Here is a 21,353-nt window from a genome sequence, read left to right as displayed (position 1 = left end):
AAAGGTAGCGGATGTCCTCATTCAAGTAAGCCCTCTAAACACCATAGCTGTTGACACTGGTCATGCAGAAGAGGAATGATGCCTATAATGACATGGCAGCTGTTCTGAGAAAAGCCGATTAACAATTTTCAAATGGGTATTTTACCTTCCTGAGCTGCAGCTCTACTAAATACAGCTATACTGAAGAGAACTGTACTAAGGTATGTTTTTTTACTTGTTACAGGTATCTTAAAGAAGCTGCAAGAAAAAAGTAAAATGCCAACAAAGAGCGATATAATACAATCTGTACATTTCTACTACAAATACCTTATGTCATCATTTACAAAAGGATACATTTCTTCAAAATAATCGATGTGAGGTGGCTGGAGAATGTCAAGTGCAGAGAGTACCTGCAATAAGAGAAAAAATAGTGACAATAACACAGCGTATAGAGATTATGCTTTATGAGGGGTGTTCCCAAACATCAAAGTCTTCATTGCGTATAGCTTACAACACCATGAAAGTTACTCTGTGCACATGTAAAGGATCAAAAAACTAGAACTGAAGTTTGAGTTATGAAGAGACACGATGGGATGGTGCAGGAATTCTAGTGTGAGAACTTCATGCAGAAGATGCCAAACAGTGGCAGCTGGTGCTCAAAATTTTTTGAGGGGGCGCAAACAAACGAAAAAAAAAAAAAAAACAATTGCAGCCTCACTGTGCCCATCAAATGCAGCTACTGTGCCCATCAATTGCAACCACTGTGCCCATCAAATGCAGCCACTGTGCCCATCAAATGCAGCTACTGTGCCATGCCATCAAACGCAGCCACTGTGCCATCATTTATCGCCACTGTGCCCATCAATTGTCACCACTGTGCCATGCCATCAAACGCAGCCACTGTGCCATGCCATCAATCGTCACCACTGTGCCATCAATCATCACCATTGTGCCATCAATCGTCACCACTGTGCCATCAATTGTCACCACTGTGCCATCAATTGTCACCACTGTGCCATCAATTGTCACCACTGTGCCAGCAATTGTCCCCACTGTGCCATGCCATCAAACGTAGTCACTGTGCCATCAATCGTCACCACTGTGCCATCAATTGTCACCACTGTGCCATGCCAAACGCAGCCACTGTGCCATCAATTGTTACCACTGTGCCCATCAATTGTTACCACTGTGCCCATCAATTGTTACCACTGTGCCATCAATTGTTACCACTGTGCCATCAATTGTTACCACTGCGCCATCAATTGTTACCACTGTGCCATGCCATCAAACGTAGTCACTGTGCCATCAATCGTCACCACTGTGCCATCAATTGTCACCACTGTGCCATGCCAAACGCAGCCACTGTGCCATTAATTGTTACCACTGTGCCCATCAATTGTTACCACTGTGCCCATCAATTGTTACCACTGTGCCATCAATTGTTACCACTGTGCCATCAATTGTTACCACTGTGCCATCAATTGTTACCACTGTGCCATCAATTGTTACCACTGTGCCATCAATTTTTACCACTGTGCTCAGCAATTGTCACCACTGTGCCTAGCAATTGTAGCCACTGTGCCCAGTAAAATGCTGACTGCCACTGTGACCTGTAAAATCCCCCCCCCCCCTGGCACTTACCTTTCTGGGGCCAGCCGTGCTTCTACCGTCCCTCGATGTCTTCTCCCGCCCTCGGTGACGCCTCAGCCAATCAGGTTACCGGTAAGCAGAACTGGTGAACCTGATTGGCTGAGACGCCTGTCACTCTTATCCAAGGAACGCACACCCCGTGCGTCCCGAGGATAAGCATCTGGAAGCCGACTACAGCCTGAGGGCTGTAATCGTAAATCCTATCAGAGCCGCTGGCTCTGATAGGCACTTCCACAGCCGCCGTTATTCAGATGGCAGGCGCTCACCAGGGGGCCGACCATCTGAATATTCGGCGGCAATACATAGATTCGTGCAATGCAATGCATGAATCTATGTATATTGTGATCAGTGGCGTGTACGGGAGCCAGAGGGGGCGGGGCTAAAGCGCCCTCTATACACGCACCGCCACTGAGTCATTGCCAAAGTCATGAAGCTTTAAAACCCTGTTGCAGTAAAGATTTTCAATCCTCGTAGTGTATTTTTAAAAGAAATCACAATAAAAACTCAGGAAGGGGGGGAGTTTTTTTTTTAAATAGCCAATGGAATGACATGTGGAAGAGATTCTACCCAACAGCATCAAAACTAAACTAGGCTTTGTTCTCACAGATTCTGGATGCAAAATAAGGCTACATTCATGTACACTAGCAGCTCCTGGCTTTTGGCGTTTTTTGGCCAAAGTTTCTAAATTCCACCCCATAAAAGCCCATTTAAACATAGGCTTTTAGCATAGTTTAAGACCTACCACATTTAGTTGAGGTTAAACCTTGCTCTCCTGAACGCACAAGATTTGCATTTAAGAGAGGAATCTTTTGACCGCTGATAGTGGGAAAGGCAAAATCACGGCAAAAACGTGATAAGCGTTTTTGCCGCATTTTGTCCGGCCACAGTCAGGGTAGGCTAGTGTACATGTAGCCTAATGCTTTAGCTAGAGTTCAGGCTGCACCAATAGGGCTCCTTCAGTGGGTCCCTAGCCATTGCAGTGAATGCCTTCTAGAGCGTGTAAACCTACCCAGTCCTTTCCTTCTAAACAAATAGAAAAATCATATTAATTCCTATGGAGATGCTGTCTATCATTGGGATCTACAACCCCAATTCCATAACTGTTGAGACACGGTGTAAAATCGGAAAAAAAAAAACAGACTAATGATTTGCAAATCTCAAACCAATATTTTATTCACAACAGAAAATAGAAAACATATCAAATGTTTACAAATGAGAAAACATACCATTTTAAGAAAAATAAGGGAATTTTAAAATTAATGGCAGCAACAAGTCTCAAAAATGTTGGGATAGGGCAACAAGGAATGGCTGGAAGAACATTTTTGCAATTAGGTTAATTGGCAACAGGTCAGTAACATGACTGTGTATAAAAAGAGCATCTTGTAGTGTCTCAGAAGTAAAGATGGGTAGATGTTCAATTTTAAAAGCTGCATCAAAAACTGTTGAATAATGTTTAACATAAAATTACAAAGACTTTAACCACTTCAGCTCCAGAAGGTTTACCCAACGTCATGACCAGGCTGTACCTAAACAAAATGTATGTCTTTTTCCCACAAATTTAGCTTTTTGGTGGTATTTTAACAAACAATAGTTTTCACTTTCTGCTATAAAACATATCCAATAAAAAAATTCAAATATCTTCATTAATTTATGTATTCTGCTACATATTTTTGGTAAAAAAAATCCCAATAAGTGTATATTGATTGATTTGCATAAAAGTTATAGGCCCGAATTCACGTACAGCGGCGTACCTTTGAGCGGGCGTAACGTTCCTATTTACGTTACGCCTCCGCAACTTAGACGGGCAAGTGCAGTATTCTCAAAGCACTTGCTCCGTAAGTTGCGGCGGCGTAGCGTAAATAGGCCGGCGTAAGCCCGCCTAATTCAAATGTGGAAGATGTGGGCGTGTATTATGTAAATGTTATGTGACCCCCACGTAAATTATGGCATGCGCCGTCCGTGGACATATCCCAGTGTGCATTGCTCCAAAGTACGCCGCAAGGACGTATTGGTTTCGACGTGAACGTAAATTACGTCCAGCCCCATTCACGGACGACTTACGCAAACGACGTAACATTTTCAAAATTTGACGCGGGAACAACGTCCATACTTAACATTGGTACGTCGCATGTACGCCTCATATAGCAGGGGTAACTTTACGCCGGGAAAAGCCTAACGTAAACGGCGTATCTGTACTGCGTCGGCCGGGCGTACGTTCGTGAATTCGTGTATCTAGCTGATTTACATATTTCTAGGCGTAAATCAGCGTACACGCCCCTAGCGGCCAGCGTAAATATGCAGTTAAGATCCGACGGCGTAAGAGACTTACGCCGGTCGGATCTAATACAAATCTATGCGTAACTGATTCTAAGAATCAGGCGCATAGATACGACGGCTCAGACTCAGAGATACGACGGCGTATCTGGAGATACGCCGTCGTATCTCCTTTGAGAATCTGGGCCATAGTGTCTACAACTATGAATATATTTATTTTTACTAGTAATGGCGGCCATCAGCGACTTATAGCGGGACTGCAATATTGCTTAGGACAGTTGGAACACTGCCACTTTTTGGGGACCGTTGACACCAATAGAGTGGACAGTGCTAAAAATATGCACATTCACTCACTGTACCAATACAAGGAAGGGGTTAACAACAGGGGTGATCAAAGGGTTAAATGTGTGACTGATATGTGCTTTACTACTGTCACAGTGAGAGAGGGCTACTGGTGGTGTGCGCACCCCAAACCTGAAAGTGCAGGATCACATACTAGGTACGTGATCTGTGCAAGAGATCATCTACAGTATTTAATATCAATAGACTCAGAATCTGGAAAAATCTCTGTGCCCAAGGGACAAGACCAAAACACAATATTGGATGCACATGATGTTCGGGCCCTCAGACTGCACTGCATTAAAAGCAGGCATGATTTTGTGATTGACATCATTGCATGGGCCCTAGTAATACTTCCAAAAATCACTGTCTGTGAACACAGTTCACTGCTCCATCCAAAAGTGCAAGTTAATGCTCGTCATTTAAGGAAGAAGCCATATCTGAATCATCCAAGAATGCCACCATCTTCTCTGGGCAAAGGTTTATTGAAAATGGTCAGTTGCAAAGTGGCAAGACGAATTGAAAAGTGACATTCTTTTTGGCAACCATGGGCACCGCATTCTCTGGACTAAAGAGGAAAGGGACCTTCTAGCCTGCTATCAGCACATCAAACGCCTGCATCTCTGATGGTATGGGTAGCTTGCACATCTGGAAAGGTGCCATCAATGCTAAAAGATTTATCCAGGTTTTAGAGCAGCATATGCTCCCATCCAGGCAACAATTTTTTCAGGGAAGGCTTTGCATATTTCAGCAGGACAATGCTAAACCACTTACTGCATCTATGACAATAGCATGGCTTTGTAATCTGAGAACCTGGCTAGCCTGCGGTCTATACCTTTCACCAGCTGACAATATTTGGCAAATCATTAAACAAAAAATATGACAAAGGCGATCCAGGACTGTTGAGCAGTTACAGTAGAATCCTAGATAAGACCAGAATGGGACAACATTTCTCTCCAAATAAAACTCCAACTGGTCTCCTCAGCTCCCAGATGTTTACAGATGTTTACAGAGCTTTGATAAAAGAAGAGGGGATGCTACACCATGGTAAACATAGCCCTGTCCCAACTTTTTTGAGATGTGTTACGACCATCAATTTCAAAATGTATTTTTTTTCTTAAAATGGTACATTTTGTCAGTTTATAAATTTTTATTATGAATAAAATATTGGTTTATGAGATTTTCAAATGATTGCAATCATTTTGTTTTAATGTCGATTTCAAACAGCGTCCCAACTATTTTGGAATTGGAGGTGTAGGATAGACAGCATTTTTACAAAAAAATTAATGATAATTACACAATGCTCAGCATAACTGAGAGACTGACCAAGGAGAGTTTGCAGTTGAGGCCAAGCAGCCTCTGTGGGCCACATTGGATCTAGAGGAGTATGGACAGAGGCATATAGGGCCTCATACCACTGGCACTCTTGTGTTTGTGGTCTGGGAATTATAAACCATTTTTATTCCTGCCAGATCACTTTTCCAGAATTTAGATGTTTCTGCCTTGAGCCCGGCTTAGCTGCGTTTAGCGTTTCTAATCAGACCCTGGATGCAAAGAATCATGCTTTTCCTGAACATGGCTAAACTCAGGGCCGGCCTTTGGGGTGTGCGAGCTGTGCAGCCGCACAGGGCGCCATGGGCAACAGGGGCGCCATGCAGCCATCACAGCTTGCAGAATGTGAGTCGCAGTCAGTTACTCACATGATCATCACAGGAGTCCGACTCCTATGAGTCACAGCAGCAGGCGCTGCCAGGTCTCCCTGCGTGCTGCCAGGTCCCCCTGCCCTGGGACTGGGTGAAGAGCAACGCATCGGTTGCGGCACCTGAAAAAAATGGCTGCTGCCGGCCCCGACAGGCACACTGCGCATGTGCCGCCGGTGCACGGGAAAGCCAGAAAACGATTGGCTATTCTCGGGCAGTTGGTGCATGCGCAGGGGCGTCTAAGCGCCGGGCGGCGCCATTTTTAAATGCAAAGCCGCACCGTCCACCAAAAGGCAAGTCAGTTTAGGTGACCAGGGGGCGAGGGCTGAAGATGGGGGGGCGCCACATGATTAGCTCGCACAGGGCGCCTGAACACCTAAGGCCGGCCCTGAAAACTGACTGCACCTAAACGCAGGTAAAGCACACAGTGTAAGCCACACCAATGAACAAACATCACATGGATTTACTGTATACAGTGGGGATCGAAAGTTTGGGCACCCCAGGTAAAAAATTGTATTAATGTGCATAACGAAGCCAAGGAAAGATGGAAATATCTCCAAAAGGCATCAAATTACAGATTAGACATTCTTATAATATGTAAAAAAAAAGTTAGATTTTATTTCCATCATTTACCCTTTCAAAATTACAGAAAACAAAAAAATGGCGTCTGCAAAAGTTTGGGCACCCTGCAGAATTTATAGCATGCACTGCCCCCTTTGCAAAGCTGAGACCTGCCAGTGTCATGGATTGTTCTCAATCATCGTCTGGGAAGACCAGTTGATGTCAATCTCAAAGGTTTTAAATGCCCAGACTCATCTGACCTTGCCCCAACAATCAGCACCATGGGTTCTTCTAAGCAGTTGTCTAGAAAACTGAAACTGAAAATAGTTGACGCTCACAAAGCTGGAGAAGGCAATAAGAACATAGCAAAGCGTTTTCAGATGTCAATATCCTCTGTTCGGAATGAAATTAAGAAATGGCAGTCATCAGGAACAGTGGAAGTTAAAGCAAGATCTGGAAGACCAAGAAGATATCAGACAGAACAGCTCGCAGGATTGTGAGAAAAGCAATTCAAAACCCACGTTTGACTGCACGATCCCTCCAGAAAGATCTGGCAGACACTGGAGTTGTGGTACACTATTCCACTATAAAGAGATACTTGTACAAATATGGTCTTCATGGAAGAGTCATCAGAAGAAAACCTCTTCTACGTCCTCACCACAAAAATCAGTGTTTGAACTTTGCAAATGAACATATAGACAAGCCTGATGCATTTTGGAAACAAGTTCTGTGGACCGATGAGGTTAAAATATAACTTTTTAGCCGGAATGAGCAAAGGTACGTTTGGAGAAGAAAGGGCACAGAATTTAATGAAAAGAACCTCTGTCCAACTGTTAAGCATGGGGGTGGATCAATCATGCTTTGGGGTTGTATTGCAGCCAGTGGCACAGGGAACATTTCACGAGTAGAAGGAAAAATGGATTCAATAAAATTTCAGCAAATTTTGGATGGTAACTTGATGCCATCTGTGAAAAAGCTGAAGTTAAAGAGAGGATGGCTTCTACAAATGGATAATGATCCTAAACACACCTCAAAATCCACGGGGGATTACATTAAGAGGCGTAAACTGAAGGTTTTGCCATGGCCTTCACAATCTCCTGACCTCAACATAATTGAAAATCTATGGATAGACCTTAAAAGAGCAGTGCGTGACAGACAGCCCAGAAATCTCAAAGAACTGGAAGACTTTTGTAAGGAAGAATGGGCAAAGATACCTCAAACAAGAATTGAAAGACTCTTGGCTGGCTACAAAAAGCGTTTACAAGCTGTGATACTTGCCAAAGGGGGCAGTACAAGATATTAACTCTGCAGGGTGCCCAAACTTTTGCAGACGCCATTTTTTTGTTTTCTGTAATTTTGAAAGTGTAAATGATGGAAATAAAATCTAACTTTTTTTGACATATCATAATAATGTCTAATCTGTAATTTGATGCCTTTTGGAGATTTTTCCTTGGCTTTGTTATGCACATTAATACAAATTTTTACCTGGGGTGCCAACATTTTCAATCCCCACTGTATGCATTTAGAAATCTCTTCTAAAACAGAGGCAGGTTTGACAGTGCCAGTGTGAATGAGGTTTTGGATTTCTCATACTCCACCCCCCCCCCCAAGTGAGCCCCGCTGTCTGCGTCACAGACACAGACAGCAAGGAAATGGGTTCAAGTCCCCTTAGGGAGCACTCAATCACCACAGGGGAGGAGCCAGGAGTGCCAGCGGGGGACCTGAGAAGAGGAGGTTCGGCTTCTCTGTGCAACTCTACTGCACAGCCACAGAGCAGGTAAGTATTAATCAGTTTATTTAAATAATCAGAGGTTTACAAATATTTTAAAGCAGAATATGCCATAAAATAAAAAATCCTTTAGCGTTTAGAACCACTTTAGGATTAGATTAGGACCCACACACTCAGGTTTGTCAGAACCATTGATTTGTGACTCAAAATCTTGACACGGGAAATGTAACCCGTGCTACAACAAAAAACAGTGAAACTAGAGTAATGATTTACATGGTGCATAACATTGAAAGAGTATTACAGTAAAGCAAACTAAAAGGGACAAAATGAAAACCCATTGCATAATATAAACTGAAACAAACAATGATAGGAGGGTAGGTTATGTAAAAACTGTGCTTACGCCATCGGAACGAGGCAGAGAATTAGTTCTTGGTAAGCTCATTAAGCAGTCACAAAGTTTAATTTAAAAACGCACAGAACCCCCGTTGTACTGGCTCATACAGGAACTGCAATCCAAAGCTTATGCAACAAAGCATTGTAATAACCAGGACACATTACTGAAACCTTTGAAATATTCATTGTTTTGACCCACAACTACCTATAATGCTAGCCGGCATTTTTCGATGGAGGGCATTTCTCGATAGAACACAGGTCAATAAATGCTGCATTAATCTGCAAACATAAAAAATACACATTAATACATTTTACTGCCCCCTATTTCGAAAAAACTCTGGCCTCAGATTGGTCACAAAATGCAGATTGAATGTCCAAGAGGACTTCCTGCTGTCAGTTGGCCAATCAGAATGACAAATCCGACAAACATGGGATTGTGTGTGCCCGCCTCTATCTTCTAAATTCTGCACACACATACTAGTGCAGATTATTAACTATTGAATCCGCCATCTCAAATGAATAATATTAAAATGTATTAAACCCTAAACTCTAATGCCCCGTACACACAATTGGAATTTCCGTTGGGATAAACTCTGACAGATTTGTCCGTCGGAATTCCGTTCAAGCTGTCTTGCATACACGCTGTCACACCAACTTCAGACTGTCAAGAACGCAGTGATGTACAACATTACGACGAGCCGAGAAAAATTAAGTTCAATGTTTCTGAGCATGTATTGACTTTTTTCCCATACAGACGAACAGAATTTCCGATAGAAAATGTTCTCTTTCTTAAGCTGCATTCACACCTGAGCGTAGGTCGTTCGGTCGTTTTTCCGGGCGTTTTTTTCCGGCGTTTTGTCACGCGTATTCATGCTTATTTGCACGTTTGCATACAGCGTCGTCTGACGTTTTTGTACTTCCACGTTTTTTATTTTAGCCAATAGGAAAAATGATCATCTTTTCATCACTTGTTGCTATGTTGGTAGATTTGTTTTATCTTCTGCCTGGGTGAAATGTTCTATTGATTAAAGCGACGAAACGCCCGTAGCAAATGCTTGTTGGCGCGCTAGTCGCTTGAATCGAGCGTTTCCATTACTTTCTATGGGAAATGGAAATGCTCAAAAACGCCCGATTCGCGTGTTTGAGCTTCAGGCGTTCGGCGTCGGGCGTTTTGGAGTGAAGTTGTGAACCATCTCCATAGGGAATAATGTATTTTTTCCCCTCTAGCGTTTTTGAGCGTCGCGCTTCAGGCGACAAAGCGCTCAGGTGTGAATGCAGCCTTAGTCCGTCGAAATTTCCGAAGGAAAAACTCAGATGAGGCACACACACGGTCGGAATAGCTGAGGAAAAAATCCTGTCTGACTTTTTTCTCGGAAAGTCCGGCCGTGTGTACAAGGCATAACACTTTTAAGCAGTTACAGCAACAGCTTTTTTTTCTCCTTTTCGGATAAAGGTTTTACATAAATAAAAGCTGATCCCTGTCAGTGGTAAATGGTTTTTCTCAACCCTCCAAACTGCTAAATCTGCAGGACAACTTGTTCTGTTGAACAGAATTACTAGCCAGATCACTAGGTGAAAATAAAAGAAAGCAAAGAAAGAAAACAAAGCCATCACCTTTGATAACTGGTAAACTGAAGTATAATAAAATGTATGCCTTTGGGTTTAAAGTGGTTGTAAATTCTGTTACACCACTTGTATCTACAGATAAGCTTATAGTAAGGCTTATCTGTAGGTACTGTAAATATCTCCTAAACCTGCACGGCTTAGGAGATATTTACCATATACTCTTGTGCCAACGTCATTGGTGTATGCGCACTGAAGAAACGGCTCGCCCGTGCCATTTCTTCAGCAGCCGTGCCGTGACCGGTGGCTCCCGCTCGCATGCGTGGGAGTGACGTCATTGCTGCTCCAGCCAATCACATCGCCAGAGCCTGTGAGACATGACGCCAGTCACATCGGTGTTCGGGGCTGTTGCAACAGCTTCAATCTAAGGTAAGTATTTCATAATGAGCTAGTATGTGCTGCATACTAGCTCATTATGCCTTACAGGGTTTTTATTTGTACTTTTTTGGGGGTTTACAACCACTTTAACATCGCTTAATCTAGTAGTACCCTCTGAAAAGCAACATGCCATTTATTGATCTTGAGAAGACATTTGAGGTGTTATTTTTCAACCTATTAACCCCTAAAAACCACACCATGCTGCAACCACACGCATTGCATGTACTTGTAGGACGGTTACGATCCTATTCATGTGAATGGATCGGATTCAGTGGACGGGACTGTCTGTCGAGCTTGACAGGGGGGATAATTTTTGCTGCACTAGAATGTAAAGCATTGTGGCCATGTCATGTGTACAAACCTGTCCGCTGCCTTTGCAGCTCAAGGGAAAGTAATGGGAACGCAGTAAAAATGCAGCGCAACTGCATCTTTTTATTGTCCCCCTCAAAAGCTGGCATAAACAACGTCTAATGCTTCAATAACAATTTAAATATTTATTGAAAAACATTTTTTTTATACCGCACAAGCATCCACTGCAGTTTCACTCTACAGGTGGCACTTCAATCCTTACCATCTACCAAGAGCTTCTGCACAGGGTCCATGACCCATCACAGGCTATAAAAGCATATGTGCCATCAAGAGGCAATAAAACAGGATTTCAAGCCGTAAAATAAACTATACAAAATTGCTTTTCTGAGAAAACAGATGTCTATAACTACACATAAATTGAGTTTGGGTCATGCGTTCTCCTTTACCTTACATTACTGTATTGATTTCCTCATAATTCTTCTTCTGAAGCGGGCTTATTTCTTTTGAGTAATTCCCCAGTGTATGACTAAAGATGCACAACTCTAGTTATGAAGGACAGCCAAAAAAGGTTTAATACCACACAGAAGATGCAGCTTAATTGATGAATTAGGATGCCCTTAAAACCTCAATTGTTAGCAGCTCATTAGGAAGCTGATGCTAAGTAAGACTGCCCTAGACAATTAAAGTAAAAAATATATATGCCGTAAAAAAGGGAGCAGAGCTCCAGGAGAATCTATGGCCTTAAAAGTGTTAAAAAAACATATCAGTACATACAAATATCTATATTTATTATTACAGAGAAACGCTGTTCTTCTGGCTTAGCAATGAAAAACTGTATTGTGTTATATCCCAATAACAAATAATTTGCATGCTGTCATAACTGAGTTGACTTCAACAGTTTATTCATCAATCGTACCCACCGTTAACCTATTAAAACTGATTAGAGTAAAACTAAGCTAACCAGAGGCACCCATATGAAGGGGCCTCAAGAAGAACTCCAGCCAAAAAAGAAAAAGAAAAAATGACAAACAAGCTTGCTGCAATAATCACCTTCAATGCAGAGAAACCTGTAGTACTTTTTTCTACCACTAGATGTCTTCAGTCTGATGACCAGCATCAGCCCACCCACTTTATTGAAGCCCAAGTCGTTCTGGACCAACCACAGACTGCGATTTAACAGTGAAAGGGAGAAGCAGCACAGCGATAAACTCATTCAACTCTGCTTTTACTTACTATCTGCATGCTTTTTGTCAGAAAGTGAATGGACTGATCGTGGGGGAGCAAGATGAAAAGCTATAAAAAGTGAGGGAATCCACTTTAATTTGAGTCCTTTATAAATGGGTTCAGCCCAGCCTGGGTTCACACTTGTGCGATGCAGGGTACTGCGTGTAATTCACACCGCATTCCTGTGCAAATTAGATGCGATGTCTGTGCGGTGTGATTTTAGCCATTTTGTGTGGCTAGAACTGCATTGCACTGGCATCAAAATGGTGCAGAACCCCTTTTTGCCATGCCTGAATTGCATCACATGGGTGTTCACCAAGGATGAGCTCAGGTGCGTTCGCAAGTCCACATGCCCGCACTCACCAGGTAGCTGACACTGCATTTCTAATCACAGGCAGTGAGACATTTCCCGATCTGTGAAGCCTCGGATTGAGAAAGATATCACTGCCTGTGATTAGCGCTGCAGAGTGTCAGCTTCCTGGTGGGCGCGGGGGCACGTGGACTTGTGAACACGCCTGAGCTCATCCTTAGTGTTCACACCTATGCAATCAAATTCTGGCAATCACACTGCGTTTTTCGAGCTGTTCCAGGGTGTCGTGAAGGTGAAGAACTCCTGCGCTGTCTAATGGGTGGGGTAAGGGGACTGCAGCAGTGACCTGTGGATCTGATCCTGACAGAAGAAATAAATGTGTAAAGAGTGGTGACTGCCCTGTGGGGAAGGGGATGAGGAAAGGGGAAGAGGGGGGCCGTGGGTGAAATAGCCAATGGTAAAAAAAAATTACTATGATACTGCAATAAACAATAAAAATTAAGGGCATATAAATAATACAGTGAGCGAACACCTAAAATGTTCAAATAGATAGCAGTGAACACACAGTACACATACTAATGTATCCAAAAAATATGTGGAATATATAATATAGATAGCAATTGGGAATAAAATCATACATGTGATAGAGTCCCATCCATAAAGTGATCAAATATAAAAGTCCAATAAATAGTCCACAGAACAGTGTCCAAAAAAAACCTCCACCAAAAGCAGCATGTTGAACAGAATCTTCAGTGATATCACCTCTGAGTGCACTAGCAGCTCACCTCACTGCTGTTTGTCCAAACAGCTAAAGGATATCACAGGTAGGGCTGAATATGGAAACTGGCAAAGACCTTCTCCTTAGTCCCTAGGGCAGATCTCAGTAACCGATATGTAGCATGGAAGAGAGAAGATAAACACAGAGAGAAATAGTGTAACACACTGAGGGAACCTTAAAAAGAAGAGAGTAAGGTCTCGGGATGCACTCACATGTAGAAAAACTCAGCGGGCGTCAATCCACTAGTGCCAAACTTGTATCCCCCTCAGAGTGTCAGCTGGATAGATTAAAGTAGGTACTGATCCACAGACGTCTATCGATCAGCTCAGTGGTAACGATAACATCAGGGGGTCCATAGCATAACTCCGTAAAAAAAACGTATTTGATAAAATCAAAATAACTCACATAAATAGATGAAATAGCGTGTATACATCCACGAGTGCCGAGCTCCTACTCAAACGTCAGACTGTGTCTGTGCCCGGTGCTCCGATGCGTATTGTCACGTCACGTGACATCATCAGGGGATAACGCAGGGTATGATGAATACACATAAATAGTCTTTAAAACCGGACGTTCGTCTGCCATTTTCTAGAAGCCTGCCATTAAGATATAAGGAGCGGCCATTTTATTGAAGTCCACCATTGAAGTTAATGAGTCCACCATTTTCTCAAAGCCCATTATACCGCAGTGTATGGCCAAGTACACACAGCCTGATAACAGAAACCACCAATGCGGATGGGCACAATGGCAAATATACCCATACACATGATCTGTATCTAGAAGTGCTGGCTAGCGGAAGCTATGATGATAAGCCAGCCTGCTAAGTGTTGGGTAGACAAATAGGTGAACATGCCATGGATATGTTCTAGGGTGTCGTTAATTTGACATTGACACGCTCAGCAGATTGCATGGACATTGTGCGTTTTCAGTGCAGTGTGGGAAAGGCACAGGATTTGCTGCATTTCCCGCACCACATCAGTGAGAACCTAGGCTAAAACAATAAAACAAGTACTGTACCAGCTGAAAGTTCCCCATGTGTTCCATTTAAGGAAAAAAGTGCAAATAAAACTAACTATATCCCTTTAGACCTATTTCCCCTCTTGTTGGCCTTTGAAATGACAGGACTCTTGCTCGCAGTATGGTTTTCAAACTTCTATTGTATGATGAAGCACTCGGTGTATGGAGCTTATAAAACAGAGTATCCCTTTAGATGCATGCACACGCCTCCTTGATTAGCTACTTGGCCTAAAAGGGAAAAGCAAGAAGAACAAATTCTGAAAATGCATTGTAACTTGTCAGGTGAAGGCATGTGCTAAAATATATAGAACACCAATTAAAAAAATGTTGGGATGCTATAAAAAAATGTACATTAAAACTGCACGATTAATCGTGAAAAAAAAATTGTAATCTTGATTCACACCCCCACACGATCTCCATCCAGCATGTCCATGATTCTCGGGGCAGTGATAATAGGCAGCTCACATTTGAGTACACGAATCACACGGCTGGGATAAAGGGTGACCACAGGATGTTGGTATCGGTATCTATCTTGTGGTGGGATAGTAAAGTAAAAGGTAGCCAGGACCGGAGGGGAAGCCATCGGCCGCAGTGGATCCAGCGTGGAATGCATATGGTGCCTATACATCAGTATGTTTTTGTATTACTAGCATTTATTTCTTGCATTCCTGCTAGCAATTTTTTTTACCACTATAGTAGCACTTTAAATTAACGCATGCTTATCACTGAATTGACCCTTAGACCCCATTCACACCTGAGCGTTTTGTAGCTTGAAGCCTGAAGCTACAAAAGGCTGGAGGGGACAAAATCAATTATTCTCTATGGAGATAGTTCACATCTCCACTCCAAAACGCCTGAAGCCAGAAGCTCTAAAACGCCTGAAGCTCAAACAAGTTCTGGGACTTTTTTTTTAGGTAGATTTGTTTTTTGTTTTTTCTGCTTTTTACATTGGTGACCTTTTGACCTGTACAAATCAGCGGTAAAAACGCTGCAAAAATTGCAGCAAAATTGCGCGACTTTCTGCCTGAAAACGCTATGCTCAGGTGTGAATGGAGCCTAAAGGCTTTTCAAGAATGTTTTCTTCTTCTCTGAAAACCACTAAATCAAATACCAAAGATTCCAGGGAATCAGTACTTTTTATTGCCATTTTGTTTGATGACCTAATATTGAGATGTTGTAAATCTTTCAAATAAAAAAAGTTTGTCAGAATCGTGATCTTTATTCTAAGCAAAAAAATAGCGATTCTCATTTTTTTTCATAATCGTGTAGCACTATCTATGACAACAGTAAGGATTCATAGTAGAAGAGTCCAAGTGCTTAACCCTAGAATAAAGATCACGATTCTCGCAGGTCGTTCTGTAGGGTCTCTGCTAAAATATATATATAATATATATAAATATATATAATATATACTGTATAATGTTTGGGGATTCTACGTATTTTAGCAGCTCCCTGAGAGGCCAAGACAGCCATCCGTCCAGGCACCATTATCGCGACAAGGGTGCATGGACAAGGCGGTACCTGGACCAATTCTAGTGACGTAAGCAGAGAGTGGATATCAGACCTAGTTCAAAACAAATTGCACTCCTATGACCCGTAGAAGTGCAACCAAACAAGTTCAGGCTGAACTTCAAGATCACAAGGGGGTGAAGAAAGTGGCCACGAGTAATGTGACCGGCCTGAGGACGGCTCAAATTAGGCATTTACACTGCTAGTTTTTTAAAAGCCATCCATCGGAGCTGGAAAGCGGCCACGAGTCTCTTGACCGGCCTGAAGACATCACTTTAGCAGAACCAATGACTACATTGATTTTCAGCTTTCACAGCAATTAATCAGGTGTGAAATTTAAATACTTGTATTGGTCCTTATACCTAGAATCCAGATTTAACCACTTGCCAGTTTTACTGCTATGCAGCTGTGTGCAGAATCACATATTATATATACACACACAGGGCAGCCATGACAAATTTTGGGGCCCCTTACACAGCTTTAGGCAGGGCTTCCCTGAAGCAGAGAACCAGGGGGGGCGGGGGTTCAAGTGTAATCGCTTCTCTCCTGGCGCAAGATAATAAGCGCAGGGACCATCGGGCCCCTTACAAGTGTAATGCAAAAAAATAAAAATAAACCGGGAGGGGGGCCGGCCTGGGGACCATTGGGCCCCTTACAGGTGTAATGCAAAAAAAAATGGGAGGGGGACCATCTGGCACCTTACAGACGTAATGCCTGTACCCCCCTGATGGCAGCCCTGTACACACACGTGATCCCGCACTTCTAGATAGTGGGCGCGATGTTTGCCAGCACCTGCCGATCGTTCGGTACACAGGAAGAACAGCAGTCTGCCTATGTAAACAAAGCAGATCACTGTTCTGTCACTAATGAAGGCATGGATCCTGTGTTCCTGCAAAGCTAGAACATGAATCCATGCCTTCCCCTAGTAAAAGCACCTTCCACACAGTACACAAACACCACTGTCTAGTCACACCGTTAACCCTTTGATCACCCCTGATGTTAACCCCTTTCCAGCCAGTGTCATTAGTACAGTGGCAGTGCATATTTTTTAGCACTGATCACTGTTATTGGTGTCACTGATTCCCTTTGTTTTTTTTTTGTCAATAGCGTAAAAAAAACACAGAGGTGATCAAATACCAAAGTAAAATATTTTGTGGGGAAAAAAGGACATACATTTTATTTGAGTACAGTGTCGCACAGCCACGCAATTGTCAGTTAATGTAACGCAGTGCGGTATGGCAAAAAATGGCCTGATCATGGAGGGGGGGGGGGGGGAATCCTCCTGAGCTGAAGTGGTTAATGGACAATTAAGAAAAAAAAAAAAGAGTGTACTAGTTACCTGAACGTTAACATTTCACAGGAAGGAACTGGAAAGTAGGAAAGCATGGCTAGTGAACGGAATTCTGTTAATATTTGGAGGATGCAACACATTAACAGGGAATGGCTTCTCTAATAACTAATAAGCTTGCAAAGTTGTATGTAAAGGATGGAAAAATTGACAAATGTGTATAATTGTGGGTGAAGGTCTGCTTTAGTGTTGACAAGACTGCCACATCATAAAACTGGAAAGAGTGGAAAACAAAACAGATGTAGCATTTCCTAATCCCCTGAAAGCTTCTCACCGATGACGTATGAATGTACGCTATAACAACCTATTTTAGGTCATCAATATTTAAGTCAGTGGAGTCAAAGTATTTTAGTTCATACTCATAAAATGAATGGATAATGTGTAAATGCAACAGTATTAATGCAAATCAAAGCCCAGCTGCTGCTAGTCAATAATACAAAGCAAACAAACACTGCAAGCCTGGGAACCTTGTAGATAGGAAAACAGGAATCAGGAGACTGAGCTGATTTGAAAACAAATTAATAAAAAATGAGCGCAACAGAATACAATTGTGTGGACTGTGTTTTCCAGGCTTCCAGGATAAGTCTGCCCAGGATGTAATGTAAATAAGGATTAATAAAAGAATACAAGAACTTACAGCCATCTATGTTCAGAGAAATCGCAGTCAAAAAGGCAAGACTATGGGCCAGATCCACAAAAACCCGGCGCAACGTAACTTTTTCAATTTAAGTTACACGTCCGGAAAATTTCTACCTAAGTGCCTGATCCACAGAGCACTTACCTAGAAATTTTCGGCTGTGTAACTTAAATCCGGCCGGCGCAAGGCGTTCCTATTCAAATGGGGCGAGTCCCATTTAAATTAAAATTTAAATTAGGCGCGCTCCCGCGCCGTCCGTACTGCGCATGCTCACGACGTCATTTTCCCGACGTGCTTAGCGCGGTTTTACGTTGCGCCGGGTTTTGAGAATTGCGACGGGCGTAAAAAAAAAAAAAAAGAGTTGCGGCGGGAAAAAAATGTTTTTAAAAAAAAAAAGACGGCGACGCGAGATAGAAGGGTCTACTTTTACAAGGCCTAAACAGTTTAGGCCTTGTAAAAGCAGCCCTAATTTTACGATTGCAAACTAATACTTACGGAGAAAAAACGAAGCTGAAAAGCTTCGTGGATCTCCGTAAGTGCTAATTTGCATACCCGAAGCGGCATTTCGACTCGAAATGCCCCCAGCGGCGGATGCAGTACTGCATCCTAAGATCCGACAGTGTAAGTCCCTTACACATGTCGGATCTTCTCCCTATCTTTTGGAAACTGATTCTGTGGATCAGTTCCAAAGATAGAAACAGGGATATGACGGCGTATTTTGTGGATCCCTTTTGTGGATCTGGCCCTATATTACTAGATAAAATAGGATTTAAAAAGCAAAAACACACAAATGACTCTCCATACACGGGGTGTGGAAGGGTTTAATCATCACTCCACCAAACACTGGAGAGGGCAAGACCACAGAATGAGGCCTCATGCACACTGCTGCTCCGAAACTCACGTTTAGGACATTTTTGGGACATTTTGGGACATTTTTGGGCGTTTTTTTATTTATTTATTATATTTTGCCAAAGCCCCTGAACTCAACTCCATAAAAACCTGCGTATTCATGTACACTTGTGGCTTTTACCATAGTTTAAGAGCAGCAGAGTTTGAAGGCAGAAGAATTGTGCTCAGGGCATAAAAAAAAACACCTAAACGCACCCAGTAGAGGGTAGTGGATCTGAGTCAGCGGAGAAAACCGTCCCTCCTAAAAGAATAGGGAGATCAGAAGACCTGCCTACCACCAGCAGCGCCAGACCCCAGGAAGAGGAGCCCAGTACCAATACTGGAATTATACACACAACCCAAAGAATCCGGGCCCACTCCTACCTTTCCGATGCCCTGGCAAACACCTTATGGTTTCCTGCCAGCTCAGAGTCCGCAATAATCCCCTATTTCACCGCACAGCCAGGTGTGTAGCCTAACCCATTTTTCCCAATTGGATTATTTTTATTTGTTTTTTCCTGAAGATTTGCTGCAGTATATGGTGGACCAAACAAATCTCTATGCAGAGCAATTTAATACCTCCAAACCTACTTCATCCTGTGCACGTGTTCCATTGACGACGTCTCACACTAAAAGAGTCTAAATTGTTTTTGGGGCTTACAAAGAAGAGGGTATTGCATGCCTACTGGTCCACCAACCCATCCAACACATGTCAATATAGTTTGCTGTCATGTACAGGACAAGCTATGGCAGGATTATGTGTTTCCTAAATTTTAAAGATAACTCGCAGTGCCCTGTCCAAGATCACCCCAACCATGACAAATTGTACAAAATACGCTCCCTCTGATAATTTTTTTCTTAGCAATTTGCTGAAGTGTTTGTCCCAGACCAAAATATTTCTGTGGACGCATACCTTATCCACTTTACTGGCGGGCTGCACTTGAAAGAGTATATTTACAGTAAGAGAGCCAGGTGTGGGTTAAAACAAATGAAACTTTGTGATAGAGACACTTGATACGGTACACCTTCCACATTTATGAAAGAAAAGACTTTCATCTCCAACCCCTGAGTGCCCCACATATATCAGAACCAGTGGGAAAATTGTCTCGGAGCTGGCAAAAAAGAATATCATTTATATGTGGACAATTATTATACCAGCTTGCCCCTTTTTCATCACCTGTACCGTAAAAAAAAAAAAAAAAACCCTGGCCTGAGGTACCTTCAAAAAAACTGAAAAAACACAGGAAGGGCTTCCCAAAAAAGTATTAACAAAAAAGCTACAAAACAGGGAATCTCCATTTGAGAGATGAGGAAATGTTGGCCATGAAGTGGAGGGACAAGAGGTTTACATCCTCTCTACCATCCACAATGACACCTTGGTGGAGATTCAGAGAAGACACGGCCCTGTTTTAAAGCCGGAATGTGTTTAATTTAACGACTTCCCGCCCGGTCAATACTAAATTGACGTCCGGGAAGTGGTTTTGTTATCCTGACTAGACGTCTATTGACGTCCTGCAGGATAACAGGGGGGGGGGCGCGCTTCGCGACGATCGGTGGTGCGGTGTGTCAGTCTGACACACTGCTACACTGATCTTGGTAAAGAGCCTCCGGCGGAGACTCTTTACCACGTGATCAGCCGTGTACAATCATGGCTGATCACAATGTAAACAGAAAGAGCCGCTGATCGGCTTTTCCTCACTCGCGTCTGACAGACGCGAGTAGAGGAGAGCCGATCAGCTGCTCTCCTGACAGGGGGGGTATGTGTTGATAGTTTATCAGCGCAGCCCCCCCTTGGTCACCACACAGGACCACCAGCATGTCGCCCAGGACCACCAGGGATGGGCCTCCACACTGGACCACCAGGTATGCCCCCTAGACCACCAGGGAATGCCAATCTGTGCCAAGGCAGCTGCCAATCAATGCCCAGGCAGTTGCCAAACAGTGCCCACTCAAAATCTCAGTCAGTGCCGACCCAAAATCCCTGCCAGGGCCACCAGGGATACCCATCAGTGCTGCATAATAGTGCCGCATGTCAGTGCCCATTAATGCCCATCAGCGCCATGTATCAATGCCCACCAGTGCCGCCTATCAGTGCCCATCAGTGCCGTCTATCAATGCCACCCATAAGTACCCACCATTGCAGACTTTCAGTGCCCAGTGTAGCCTATCAATGCTAATCAGTGCCACCCATGAGTGCCCATCAATGCCGCCTATTAATGCCCATCAGTGCTGCATATCAGTGCCACCCAACAGTGCTGCCTACCAGTGCCCATCGTCAGTGCCACTTTATCGGTGCTGCCTTATCAGTGCTCATGAGTGAAGGAGAAAACTTACTCATTTACAAAATTTTATAACAGAAAAAAAGAAAAACTTTTTTTTTTTTCGAAATTTTCGGTCTTTTTTTATTTGTATAGCAAAAATTAAAAACCCCAGAGGCGATCAAATACCACCAAAAGAAAGCTCTATTTGTGGGAACAAAATGATAAAAATGTAGTTTGGATCCAGCGTAGCATGACCGCGCAATTGTTATTTAAACAGCGACAGCGCAGAAAGTTGAAAATTGGCTTGGGCAGGAAGGGGTGTAAGTGCCTGGTATTGAAGTGGTTAAAGATCAGATGCTACAACCATATTTGTCAACTCGAAAGTCCCGTTACTGGTATAAAAAAGTTGCATTTCCTCTTTCATATTGCCATATATAACTTCTATG

At 43.0% G+C, this 21,353-nt stretch overlaps 1 protein-coding gene across 2 annotated transcripts in view; it reads right to left on the bottom strand.

Annotated features, from left to right (window-relative positions):
• The window catches only part of NLK (nemo like kinase), a 249,330-nt gene that overhangs the window by 103,648 nt on the left and 124,329 nt on the right, over positions 1 to 21,353 (bottom strand). For both annotated transcript variants that reach the window (XR_005747103.1, XM_040338431.1), the window contains exon 3: positions 334 to 389. Coding sequence is in view for 1 of the 2 variants with exons in the window: in XM_040338431.1 (XP_040194365.1) it covers positions 334 to 389 (56 nt within the window). In the remaining variant the exon portion in view is untranslated. The remainder of the gene's footprint in view (positions 1 to 333; positions 390 to 21,353) is intronic.

This window comes from Rana temporaria, chromosome 2 (assembly GCF_905171775.1).
Source record: "Rana temporaria chromosome 2, aRanTem1.1, whole genome shotgun sequence".
In the NCBI taxonomy this organism is placed as follows: domain Eukaryota; kingdom Metazoa; phylum Chordata; class Amphibia; order Anura; family Ranidae; genus Rana; species Rana temporaria.
Note: the sequence above shows the minus strand (reverse complement) of the source record. Positions and strands in the feature narration are given on the sequence as shown.